This window comes from Henckelia pumila, chromosome 4 (genome assembly GCF_033568475.1).
Source record: "Henckelia pumila isolate YLH828 chromosome 4, ASM3356847v2, whole genome shotgun sequence".
Classification (NCBI taxonomy): Eukaryota; Viridiplantae; Streptophyta; class Magnoliopsida; order Lamiales; family Gesneriaceae; genus Henckelia; species Henckelia pumila.
Genome location: NC_133123.1, coordinates 109,528,796 through 109,542,210, shown reverse-complemented (window position 1 = coordinate 109,542,210; position 13,415 = coordinate 109,528,796). Strand labels below are relative to the sequence as shown.

Genomic DNA, 13,415 nt, shown 5'->3' with positions numbered 1-13,415 from the left:
TTTCATATTTCATGTTGCATGCATCTCTTGTATACTCGTACTTTGCATTCTGGGCGTTAGCTCTCACGTCCCTGCTTTTATATCAGACACCACATTCGACGGGATAGGTTTGTAGGTAGACCATGAGGGAGATCAGTGATTGGTTAGGTGACCAGGGCTTGGGGGCAGGAGTCGCCGGTGGTTCCAAGCTTAAGATTTTATTTTGGCATTTATTCATTCAGTTGGACTGTATATTAATTATCTTGGATTTTCAGTGATTTACCCGTTGTATATTATGTCGGGTTAGTATTTATTTAAGTTTCCGCGTTAACTCTGTTTGTTTAAGTTTAATTGCATGCTTAAGTTCTGACTAGTGAGTGATTCCGGAGCAGGTCGCTACACGCAAGCTGCTACGAAGATCCAGTAGGTGCCACACATACTGAACCCGATCTTTGACCGTCACCATCTTGGGTAAACCGTACACGCAACTCCTTCAGTCCACACACATTACCCGATCGTAGAAGGGAACATTAGGACTGAGCAACCGTAGAAATAACTGATTATCTCGAAATGATACATGTTCAACATGGTATGTCAATGTCGCATACAAAATCATAAACAATAACATCATGCATCATGTGTCAGATAATAATGCAACACATAAATATGCATACTCAGCTGGCTATCTTAGTCTGTACTTACGTATCTCAACTACTTGTCTAGCTGGAAAACTGTCTACAATCCAAGCCAACAAGTCAATTGAATACCATATCACTATAACTTATCTAAAAGTCTTAACTAGACTGATAGTTACTCCCAATAACTACTAAGAGTCTAGACTTATACATGCATCCATCGTCAGCTCGCTGATTTTAAAGGCTCTGATCCAAGCACAACTCTGTTACAAGTCCTGTAGCACCTCGTTATCGTCCAGTCCTCGAGAAGACGACTTGAACCCTTGTAAATATTCTGATTAAAGACCCACACACACAAATCACACACTAAAATGTGAAGTCTCGGTCCCTATTTATAGCGCATGATCTAAAGCTCCGATTCTAGGTTCGGAAGGTCCCATCCTGCATGTATGCCACGTCTCTGGACACCTGTTTTTGGAATCTCCGATCGAGTACACTCTTGACACCTCATTAGTGCGCATTGTCTAACTCTTTGGAAGGTCCGATCTCACTTTCGGACGGTCCGAACCCACCCTTGCTTCCGAACTCAACCCACTCAGTTCGGTGCTTCCGAACCCACTTCGGACGGTCCGAACTCTTCGGATGGTATGATGCTTATTTTCTTATTTTTGATCTGATTAAACACTTGGTTAATTAAATTGATCACCGCGACAAAAATAGGTTTAGCTCTTCATATTAGCCATTAAAATTTCAGAAATTTAATGTCTGGAATTTAACAAAGTGAAGAAATAAAAAATGTTGAAAGAGTTTAGGAGAAAAACAGTGCATGGATTCCTCCTTGGAGTTTCTCTCCTCTTTTTTCTTTTTTGAGCTCGTTTGGATTTTCGTAGAGATTTTTTAAAATAAGTGCTTTTTTAAGCTATAATTTTTTTGCTTTTGAAAAAAACTCTTTTTTTTTTACTTAAAAAGTGTTTTTTAAGCACTTATTTAATCATCCAAACACCATATTAACTGAAAAAACATTTTTTTTTAAAAAAAAAATTTTAAAAAATGCTTTTTTGATCTGGCTTTTGTAACCAAACGGGACCAAATTTTCCTCCTTATGTTCTACATTTTTCTTTGCATTCATCCTCTTCTCCTTTCTCTCTCTCAAGTCGGCTGTTGAATCTCCTTCTCTCATAGGTTCTCTTCTATTTATGTTTTTCAATGGTCCAAAGTTTCTTTCCTTCGTTCCTTTGAATATTTGCGCCGATTTATCTCAAGCCGGCTGCTGAATCTCCTTCTCTCATAGGTTCTTGGACACGTTCCAGAATGGCCCATCAAATCACGGTAAAAGTCGTAAATCGTGGTCACTGATCCACATGATCAGAAAATAATGAATAATTACATTTTGTTATTTTATTTAATGCAAAATAAATTTTGAGAAATCAAAACTTTCACAAATCAAAATTATGGAAGTTAAAATTTGATGAAAAGTCAAAATGTGACTCAAAAAGAGACAATCAAACGGGCTCTAAATTCAACCAAATTGCCACAAAGCCCGAAAAATAAATCCCATCACCAACTCCTCCTCCGGCCAAATAACCATCAGTAAGTGTCAACCCTTTGGCCGACGACCTCAACGTATTGCCGACGGCCAAATTGCTACCAATCAATTGTTTTTTCAAGTTTATAAAAAAATTATGTAGTCCCTCTATTTCCAGGCAAGAATCTAGCCGTCACAGCACCCCTATCTATCTATTTCCAGGCAAGAATCTAGCCGTCACAGCACCCCTATCTATCGGTAACGTCGGCAGATCATGATCGGCCAAAATTAGTAGGCCTCATGTGAAACCCACTAATTTTGACCAATCATGGGGTTATACGTTGCTATCCTGCGGGCAGCATGAACAAAACTCTATTACAGGCATGGCCATTACAGGCATGGGCTTTTTCTTATTGGCATTTAATGTTTGATCGCTATACAAAAGGCTCAAAATGGAACCAAAAATCGATGGACAAGAAATTGGATTTTTCAGTTAATGGTCCGCAGTGGCAGCGGCACCATGGCGGACATCCAATTGCTGGATTTGGGTTTCATATACGTGACTAATTTGAAGGGAATACTTTAGACAAAATTTATTTTGATTGAATGAGAATTTCAAATTTTAAAATAATGAGTCATCTGGTATCAGTTGTTAAGAATTTAATAAATTATAAGATTCTACCATATATCAAAATAATTAAGGCATCCATGTCAAATTATTAAAAAAAACACCCCAATAGTCACATACATAATTCCATTGATTGATCTAGAGCAAAAGCTATGGATCCTTCATTTCAACAGAAAATCGATCACCTTGAGATAGAAACAAAAGAAAATTTTAAAATGTATATTGCGTATTCTGTATTATTCTTTATGTCAATCATCTGTCCATCACAGAATTTTAATTGAGCTCAGATTTTACACGAGCTGAACCATACCAAATTATTTTAATATTTTATATACTCATAATTAAGTAGATCACTCTATTGGATTCTTTATTAGATAGTGGATACATGTACAATTTAATGAATTATGTAAGCTTTAGTTCAACATATACAGCCTTCACACTTAAATCATTAACGATACATGTATAACCTACAGAATACAAATTGAACGCCCTTTAAGGTCATCTGTCCCAATGTGACGAAGCGTTCTAACAAACAATACACATCGGACTAAAGCCGCATATCATCTGTACTAGGAGCTAATTTCCATTTTCCCGTTCAAATGACTTAACAACATTTTCTTCCGATGATTATTTTTCCTATTCGTTGTTGGACCCGGCCGGAAGAACTGTGGGTAAAAGAGGCATGATTCCAGAAAATATGAACAATTTTGACACACATTCCTACGTTTAATTCACGCTGCAAAAGAATAGGATAGAGGCGTAAAAGGTCTTGAAATGACAAAATACTTGAGATTAACATTTCGGGCGAGGTCATTACCAGAATTTACAAGGTTCTGCCATTTTACACTTTCGGAAACTAAACTTCTGACAACTCAAGAAGTTCCTTCCCTTCCATATACATCCTCTTCACGAGCAGACACAGCATTTAATTGTTGTTGCAACTGCCAAGGAAAAGATAAAATATGATTATGGTCGAAATGAAGAGGTATTAAATCTTCTATAAGGCAATTTTAGAGGTTCAACGGTCCAGTATGTTTGAATCTGAATAGAAGCGGTCTTTTTTCCTCCTCATCAACCAGTCCTCACAAATTGAAATTTCAGTGTGAGACTTCCTGAATAATTATACAGTATAAACACAAACATTCAAACCTACTTGAGTACACTTCACTCTTTCTGCAGTTAATTCATCAGTCAAGCTAATCATCCTGTCAATTGCAAGAGCAACATCAGTGAAATTCTCTTGAAAAAGATAAAGGATAACATAAACAATGGTTCCTAGAATTTAATAACTCTCCAAATACGTCACCTCAATTGAAGTTCAGAGATCTTCATAAGGAGAATGCGTTCCCTTTCAGAAATAGCAGATTCAGCCTATGCACGACAAAAAATGAGATTAAGGAAATCAAGCAATCTAACAAAGAAAAATGGACAAAATTTTCTAACTTGAGCATCAAGGATATTCACAAGCCAAAATGGAATAGAAGTTGAAATATAAATACTAACAAATGAGTTTAAGCTATATAATGTTACGATCATGCTCAAGATTACAATACAGAGTAAGCGAAGTGTGAATTGAGCAAGGGAAAATAATGTCTGCACTAGATATTCATAGTGTGACAAATAAATTTAGAGCTGTAATATGATGATGTGATTGCAAAGTTGGACAAGGTAAAATAACAAGATCACTGCAGGGAAAAGCTGAAACTTCCAACACTCCAATAGCTAATGTTAGTTACATCCCTACGAGGATTCGAGTACCCTTGAATTGCATAACACAACATTTTAATAGAATGATGCATCATATGAATTCTTTCGCGGAGAGTACCAAAGGTAAATTTTAATCAAAATGGAGAAGCAGAGTCATACATATATTCGGCAATCATACAGAGTTGACGCATGCAAACTAAGTACATATATGTTTAAATTTCCTTTTATACATTGAATATCTATGACATGCTGATGTAAAAACAAGAATATGAATAAGAAATTGCATCTTTAAAGCTGCATATTTACGCTTTCTATGACTGTTTAAGAAAAAAATATCATAGATGGCTCAAAACAACAAATCACTATGGTGAATTGAGTACGTGCTTACGCTTCCGTTAGTCTCTGAACCACGAGGCAATGGAGGCAATTTCCCATTTTGAGGAGCTGCAAAGAAAGAAATTTCTAAACATATCAAGAATCCCAAATTTCACACATACAGCTACTATAACTTCAAACCACCAGATTTTCATCTCACCATCTGCTACCTCTGGGGGTTGCAAGCTACTCAATAGATTCATTATGAGATCCTGCAGTTCAGGTGGCAATGTAAAAGGAAAAAGAGATCAAATACTGCATTTGCTGCAGCATAACAAATCCATGCACCAAAAAGCATACAGGAAAAAGTTCATACTTGTTGAATTGATGTTTGCTGGAAAAGATTCTGAAGGTGAGGCAAGAGAATTGAGGCTGGTAGGTTACTGTTGGCAAGTTCCTTGTGTACCTGATTGTTAGGCTGCAATCAGAAAATCATTAACCGAAGCTAAGCAATAGATTTTACTCCAAAAATTGCAAACAAATAAAGTGGGATTTAACAGAAATAAATTTCCAGTAGCTTAAAATAGTGGAAAGAAGGTGATGAGAACACAACCATTTGCTTAGACTCAAATATCCAGTTTCCAACGCTCGCGGACTTCCTAAGTGGGGATCCCTGAAAACCATATAATAATATAGTCAAAAAATAGAACTACACATCCTCGTCATCTTCTTTAACTAGTCAAGGCAACATCTATCCTCTTACCTGGGAATTTCTCTGGGAAGATGTATATAATGGAATGTCCTAGTATACAAATTAGCAAAAGTCAATAGAATGAAAGCAATGTCAATACGATGGAAAACCCAAAAAAAAAAAAAGCAACGAGAATGACATAGTACCTTTACAAGATCAACATTTTCTGATGTTACAGAAAACCTCCCTTTTATTTGTACCAAATTATTCTTTGACTTGTCCTCGGAGGAATCTGTAAACCCTAAAAAAGTCATAGATCTAAGTGCTTGCAAAAATTTATCTACATAAAGTACTAAATATTGGTTGCTAACTATACAAAACCATATAATTACCTCCTGAAGATTTTATTGGAGCTGATAAACTATTTGCTGAAGCCCGATTAGGAAGATTTAGAGGACCGCTAAAGCTCGGAGTTTTTCGTACTAGCTGGTTTTGAATCTCAGACCTGGAGAAACATATTTTTTTCCAGAATAAGATGACAAAGGTTAAAGGAATTCCAGCTAACATGTGAAAGCTTCAACTGATTATGAATGAAAGGACACCCAGTTTTAACAACTCATTAGAAACGAATGTTAAAAGTTTAACATCTCTCGTCTTTAGGAAAATCATAAAGGTACTTAGAAAATAGTGAAATAAATAACCAATTTTAATTTCAGGCATAATATTCACCATAAGCATTTTACAAAACCAAAAACATATCAGAGCAAAAAGGTTCTGCAATAAGTCAAATGTGTAGCTTAACATGGTTGTAAATTCAAATCGATCAGCTCCCAAACACCATACAAGGAAAAATGATTGCGTCCACAGAAAAGTAGTTTAAATCCTTGTCAAAATCAAGAAAAGCAGAAAATCCCTAGTGGATTAAACAAATATAAAAAGTCCATTTCTCTTCAGCACTTTGACAAAGTAATGTGGCGGTTTTGGGTCTTGACGTTGGTGGATAAACCAAAGGTATGTTAGGTGCTTCTTTTGGTGGGTTAATTTCTAATAAGTATAAAGTAACATGATTTCTTTGCACTCTTAATCATCAAAGGGAGTAATTACCATTTACCTTGAAACTATAAGCTCTAATTAAAGGATTATGACAAGTATTTGAAGTAAAAATATAAAGTATTATGAAAGACTTGTGTCACGTAACTATATCTACTTATAAGCGTAAATAGTAAAAGAAGTAAGCTGCAATATGTTGATCAAAATCATACTTGTGCAGTGCAGCTATATGGGTAGCTCTCCAACATTTTTCCAATTGCACCAAAAGTTTCAGGTCCCAACAAAGTTGAGGATTCTTGTAGTGCAACATAACATAGTGCAGAAGGAGTTGGAGAAACAATCAAATGAATATTATAATACCTCTCCAAGTTGCGTGCTCTTTCTGACAGCGAACTTAGCACTGCACCAGGCATGAGTGGCCCACTTTGGCATTCACGAGATCTGCCACTCTGAATTCTAGACTTGGCTTGCAATGCATCTTTCTCTAGCATTGAATGTGGCATCTCCGCCGTTGATCTGCATTTTTTTACTCCAGTAATTCCATCATTTTCAGATTCTACAAAATCACTCTCGAATACTGTTCCTTTCTTGGTCTCACTTTCAACCACAGACACATCATCACAATTTGTTTTTCCCCTGGAAAACAGTCGGTAACAGAGCATGAGGCTGTTCAGAAGCATGAGGATCGCAGGATGACTGACTTTAATCATGAATCAAAAGCATGTTATAAACCAAACAGCTAAGCCAGGGTGAATTTTTATATGTAGCATATCACAAAAACTCAAATGGAACTATGGTAGATAGTAAAAAACATTATACAGAGAGAGTGATAACTCGGTGGAATTGAATATCAGAGGAACTAAAATTAAATAATTCGGGTGAATAAGGGCCTAAAATAACCTGCCATTGATCTGGCTTGTAGCTATTGGTTTCATGGCAGAATTAGATGTATCCTACAAATAACCAAGAGCATTATGCTTTAATAGAAGTATAAAAGATTGAAATAATAACTTCGAGGTGTCCACTCCATCAAAGACAGGAGCTCCGGAAAGAATTCATAGTTTTGGTACAGAATGATAATCACCTTGGGATTCATACAAAACTTCAAGTTTTCTTCTTCTTCCTTGATTTCTTGTATGTCATCCTCTTGCATCTGTCATGATAATAACAGCCAAGATGCACAAGTTACCAAGCATAAAATGATTGTATCTTAAACTGTGGACATTAAGTTCTTGCCATCGCCCTACCAAAGATGCTTGGAGCTTCAAATCATCTATATCGAAATTCCAGGCACTTACACCTCGCTTGTACTCACTCTGAAAGACAAACACAAACATGCAAATCAAGAGAACGATAGACAAATAGACACACACACACACATGCGCGCAGAGTAGGTGTGTTTTTATTTGTTATGGCGGTGAGTTGGGGGTGCAGACACTGCTTTCCCAAATTTTCCAGCTAAAAGTAAAGTTGTTGTTCATCTAGTATAACAAGATCCAATACTCACCACCCACCAAATGATCACTATTATCCATCCAATTAAAAAACAAATAGTGGAAGACACCAGATTTAGCAACCTGCTCCCGTCCCAAAATAAGAAGTATCCCACTCAAGATGCAACTAATGAAGATGGCTCCTTTATTGATAATCTTTACACTAAAAAAATATTTTATTTAACAACACTGGTATGTTGAAACTTGAGACTAGTGGCGTAAATAAGAATTATGGTTTAGCATGATTTTGAGTAGATGAAAAATGGTGCAGATTAGGATCAATTCTTGTAAATAAATTTTAGGGATTCTCTATTCACTGTTGTGTGTATGTAGAAGTGTAAAATACTTCACATGACTATACAAGAAATATATTTTCCCAATTTCTACAAATGTATAGGCAGATTTTTGTTTCGTATAGATTGAGCTGGCAGTCTTAGATTTCGTAAAGAAAAAGAAAAACCGCAGGCAAAGTCCTTTTAACCTATCATTTAAACATGTCTTTGAAACAAAACCAAATATATTCAGTCAATCAGGGGACCATGCTGGGTATATGAAGTCCATGGACTTAGAAGATATGTAGTTGAAAAAAATAATATCATGATGGCGTCAGTGCGTGACGAAGAACATTTCACTTCATGATAAAAAAGCAAAAGCAGGGAGTATGAGATACAGGGGCGCCAATGTTCTATTTCTCAAACCCACAGAATCAAAAGGCAAATTAAATAAAACATTAACTTCTGGTGATGCTTCAAACCTGCGATAAAGCCTCTTGTTCTGCTGAAGGCATTTTTTTTAAAGCAAGCTGAGCAGCGTCCTTGAGCTGCAATGAGTTCATGAGAGCATATACAGTAATATATGAATAAATTACTTTAAAAGCCTGCTCTTATTACCCTGAGCATGGTATACCTGAAGTTCTTTCATACGCTTCCACAGAGGGGGCAAGTTTGCAAATAATTTTTTTACAGAAAGCTCTGGAGGCTTGGCATTCTTGAAAAAGGAATGTTTTAGTAATTTTTCTGCAGTTGGCCTCTTTGTTTGATCTTTCACCAAGCACATGGCAACCATTTCTTTAAAAGACTATTTCAAAATGAAGATTCCTCAATACCAGACAGGTCAAAGACTTTCAAGAATTTGATAAATATGAAAGAGAAAATCCGCAAACAAACATATCACAGATACCTTGGAAAATCTTTTATCACGGTCATAGTCAAGTCCAGGTGGGGCATTTTGTATGGTCATCAGCAGAACCTAGTACAAAATGTTGGAGAATTAATAATTACACATATTTGCTACAGTAATCTACAGGAACACATGTGCAAGGTTTCAAGCACAATCATCAAATTCAAACCTTCATTGGAGGATATTTTGAAAATGGCGCATGACCATGAGCCAGCTCCAGTGCAGTTATTCCAAATGACCATATGTCAGCCCTTTATATTTGACATAAAATGCTATATATTAGCTCAATAAATCCATGAACCACTTGTTACGTCATAAAACCTATGGTATTATGTAGAGTTGGAGTAGAACCCACTTGAAATCATATCCAGTTCCAGGCTGCAACACTTCTGGTGCCATCCTATATCACAAGAGTATGGAAAATGCAATGACACTTAAGCAGGAAAAGAAGAAACAAAAGTACATCACAAAATTCTAAACAAAGAAGTACATGAAAATGCCAAACTACCAGCACGGAGTTCCCACAAAGGTATTCCTTGACCGTTGTCTATCACCTCTGTCAAACATGCAAACTGATACACCAAAGTCAGCTAGCTTTACCTCACCATCACCATCCATTAATATGTTTCCTGCCTGCAGAAAAAATGTTAAAACAATTGTAAATTCAGTCACTAGTTTATAGGTGTCCAAAGAATTTGCTAAGTATGAACATGCCCAAAATAATCCCATTAGTAAAGGAGTAGATTGACCTTAACATCACGATGGATATGGCCATGACTATGAAGGTAATCCAAAGCCTTCAGAGTTTCTTTCAATATGGCCCCGATTGCAGACTCTTCAAACCCATCTGGATAAGCTATCTTCATTAGATGTAGGCAAGAACCCTCAGACATAAAAGGCATGACCACCCAAAGGTTGCGGTCAACAACAAATGAACAAAAGGCTCTTATGACGTTAGGATGATCAATTAAACTCATTGTTTGAGCTTCCCTGTGAATATCATCCTGCATAAGAACGGGCTAGATTTCCTAAAACAGTGTCTCCCATACATATTTAATGGTTTTAAACACAAGAAGGATACTATTATAAAACAGTATTTCCTTAAGGTATAACATAAGATATAGACCCAAAGAAGTACAATGACAGATTTCACACAATTTGGTTGCACAGCAACCTCTCAAATCTAGTAACAAAAAAGAATTTCCCCACGTCAATTGAAATGGTAGTAGTTATGAATTATAAGTCAACAAAGATATTGGTTAAGCGTGAATAATAATGGTAAAGTTCTTTGACATTACTAAATTTTAAATCTGTAAAACATTAGCCAAACTAAGTGACAGATGTTAATCATCTTTGCATGTCTTACACATGACAAAAAACTTAAAGCTGTAACATTTATTCCTAGGTCAGCCTTGTGTTGTACTGGATAGAAAAGTAGCAGGTAACCGTAGAAGGTTACATCATCATTAAATTTACTGGTGGAAAAAAGATATTTCACTACTTAAAGAGTAGAACTAACATTCGCTCTTCGTGGAAGGGACAAAATACTCATTGACACTTAGAATAGAAAAACTATAGGTCTTGACTAATTCAACGCAGAAAACTATATACAAAACTAACACAAGGATTTGATAATTTTGTCATACAATCAGGTATATTTGGCATTCAAAAAGCAAATTGGTTACCTGAACTGGGAGCCACACATGAATTCACAGACCAAATGGTGCCTGTATTTGTGGCAAATTGTGACAGGAGTTAAATGTTGATGTTCTTGAACTAATATACCTAATTTCCAGTGGTATAAGCTTAAGGTTCTGTATGTATAATGTAAATGGACCATTCATAATGTCAATCAACTAGCTACAAATTTTCCCCATTTCTTAAATTCAATATAAAAAACTTCAGATCTGTCTATTCAACTCACGCACAACGGCACAAGTAATCCTGATACACGCCATCTGACCCAAGATAGATGCGCTCCTATTTAAACTTCAGACTTCCACAGACTGTCCCATATTCTAAAGTGAGAAACACATAATGTAATAACGAGATGCTCACTAGTCAAATCCGCTATTGTCAGCAGTGTTGTAAATGGCGGTAGGCTCTAGCAAGGTGGTCAGTGACCGCCTACTGCTTCAGCCACCTAAGTGATTTACTTTTTTTTTACTATTTTTTATACATATTTATTTATAATCATACAATGCAATCACAAATAGTCATCATTCTTTACGTAGTATGTGTAATTAAATGGTGTTTATGGATAAATAAGCTTCATACAATACAATTTATACAAGGTGCAAATAAATATATAAATGCAACTATGATGACAAGTCTATTGATAAATGCGGCGGTGGAGAGAGGTTCGAGGTGGAAGGAGGCCGGAGTTGTTGGTGACTGAATTGGCAGGACAATTACGTTTTGGAAGCAAAAGTATATTAAGTGTATTCATCATTAGGATTTTTTCCAATTTTGCTGACTTTGACCGCCTCGCGCTCCACGCTCATCTTCTACCCCGAACCCCCGACAGAACCGCCTAGGCGGCCACCTTGGCTAAATTTAGAACACTGGTTCCAGTGAAAAGAAGTTAACTTGGTCATCCCAACTTATAGACTGACTCATGGTCATAAACTACCCTTTAAAGGTATAAATAATTTCATATTTCATGCACGTGGCATCATATTTGTTTGTTTTCTTGTAAGGTTGAGATACTAATGTTTACCAAAATGGTCAATGTAACAACCACACATATATTTTTCGTCACTTCTTTGATTCCATTTAACCTCCATCGTGGTGAACTATGAAGTGCCTTTTGTTTGGATTTTCATTCATGTTCAGATAGAGAACATGAGTCAATATGTTTTGAGGTGAAAAACCTATACTTCTGGAAAGGAGTTCTACATTATTTTACCACGCTGGTACTTGTCAAATTACAAATAATTTAAAAGTTAATCGAGTTAAAACCAAATCAATTTAATCCACTATGATAGCTTATTGTCACACACACCAACTCTTTGAAAATTAGAAATAGAATTTGATTTTTGTTAAGTCGAGTGCCACTGCTCTCAACCCCTTCAATTGAACCTGTGGATCCTAACCAGAACTCCAGGATTTTCAAAATCATTTGGACAAATTAATGTCGATTCCCAGAAAACCTATGATCAAAGAATTTACCCAATTTTTTCTAACCACGATCAATTAAATTATCCAACTAAAAACAATCAGGCTTAAAGTTCTGAACTTCATCCTCCTAATCGTTTGCCCAGACCAATCGATCAAGTCCACGAGCAACTGTAAACAGGAACTCACAACCTCGTACATCGAAAGTCAAACCAATCAAAACAACACCCACCTACACCGCAAATCATCTTACCTCAAACACCAACTTAATTCAAGTCAAGCACATAGACTGGAACAAAATTATACAAACAACAAATACACACTCAAATACTTGCCAAATAAATGAAGTAAAAAATTCATTTAAAAATTAACAAACCAGATTGATATTGCATCGATCGAGATCCAAACACTTTACAGCCACGACTTCCTTAGAAGGCACATAGATCGCTCTGTAAACAGTCGCGCTGGCACCATATCCGACCTCCTCCAGAAGCTTGTAATCATTCGGATTCAACGTGTAATTCTTCCCCATTTTCGCACACGGCTGTTGATTAAATCATCAATTTCTTCACCTTTGGAACGAGAAAATCACATCAATTGAGCTCAGAAAATGAGTATCTTCTGTCGAATCGTTTGAGTGACAGTGTACAGAGATGTGGACTCTGTTCAAGTCTTTGTGGAAGCTTTCAGCTGTCTTCCTCTCTCTCTCTCTCTTACAATGTTTCGAATTAATGGCAATAATATGATCATATATATTTTTTTATTATAATTATAATTATAATTATATTTCCTTGTAATTATTAATTAATTTTTCTAATTTTCAGAGGTTTCCTTTTAAAATTTTTATTTATATATCTGCGGCAAGCAGTTGGACTGGGATAATCTATAACAGTAAGGTAAAATTTTCTGTGCAACCATTGCATAAATATATTGTACACTCACACCTACCTACACACTCCTCAAAATGAGGATATATTTTGTAACATCTGGCACGTTACCAATGTCAGACGTCACCAACATGCTTACTCATTTTAAATGCGAAAAAAGAAAATCTCTTACGTATTTTCATGTAAAAGTAAAGTCACCCTTCATATAC

The 13,415-nt window shown here is 36.0% G+C and overlaps 1 protein-coding gene across 3 annotated transcripts; it reads right to left on the bottom strand.

The window, feature by feature from the left end:
* Positions 1 to 3,113: 3,113 nt before the first annotated feature.
* LOC140859781 (uncharacterized) lies at positions 3,114 to 13,038 on the bottom strand. Of its 3 annotated transcripts, none has more exons than XM_073262334.1 (23): positions 12,696 to 13,038; positions 9,952 to 10,206; positions 9,711 to 9,835; positions 9,558 to 9,602; positions 9,372 to 9,453; positions 9,203 to 9,271; positions 8,930 to 9,100; positions 8,778 to 8,843; positions 7,778 to 7,846; positions 7,615 to 7,683; positions 7,431 to 7,483; positions 6,891 to 7,166; positions 5,873 to 5,985; positions 5,687 to 5,781; positions 5,553 to 5,591; positions 5,403 to 5,462; positions 5,166 to 5,267; positions 5,010 to 5,061; positions 4,863 to 4,918; positions 4,074 to 4,138; positions 3,921 to 3,972; positions 3,585 to 3,708; positions 3,114 to 3,503 (listed from the first exon to the last, which is right to left on the bottom strand). In XM_073262334.1, exons 1-22 carry the CDS (start codon positions 12,849 to 12,851, stop codon positions 3,640 to 3,642), a joined length of 2,139 nt encoding a protein of 712 aa, XP_073118435.1. In that variant the 5' UTR covers positions 12,852 to 13,038; the 3' UTR covers positions 3,114 to 3,503; positions 3,585 to 3,639. The 3 variants fall into 3 exon arrangements, with proteins under 3 accessions (XP_073118435.1, XP_073118437.1, XP_073118438.1); XM_073262336.1 differs by having other exon boundaries at positions 5,687 to 5,772; XM_073262337.1 differs by having other exon boundaries at positions 9,952 to 10,049; positions 12,696 to 12,858.
* Positions 13,039 to 13,415: the final 377 nt, after the last annotated feature.

Coding starts and splice junctions, on each gene's coding strand:
- LOC140859781 (XM_073262334.1), bottom strand. CDS start 12,851: ATGGGGAAGAATTACACGTTGAATCCGAATGATTACAAGCTTCTGGAG. Junction 9,454..9,557: donor GGAACTGGATATGATTTCAA/GTGGGTTCTACT, acceptor TCAAATATAAAG/GGCTGACATATGGTCATTTG. Junction 7,684..7,777: donor TGAAGCTCCAAGCATCTTTG/GTAGGGCGATGG, acceptor TTATCATGACAG/ATGCAAGAGGATGACATACA.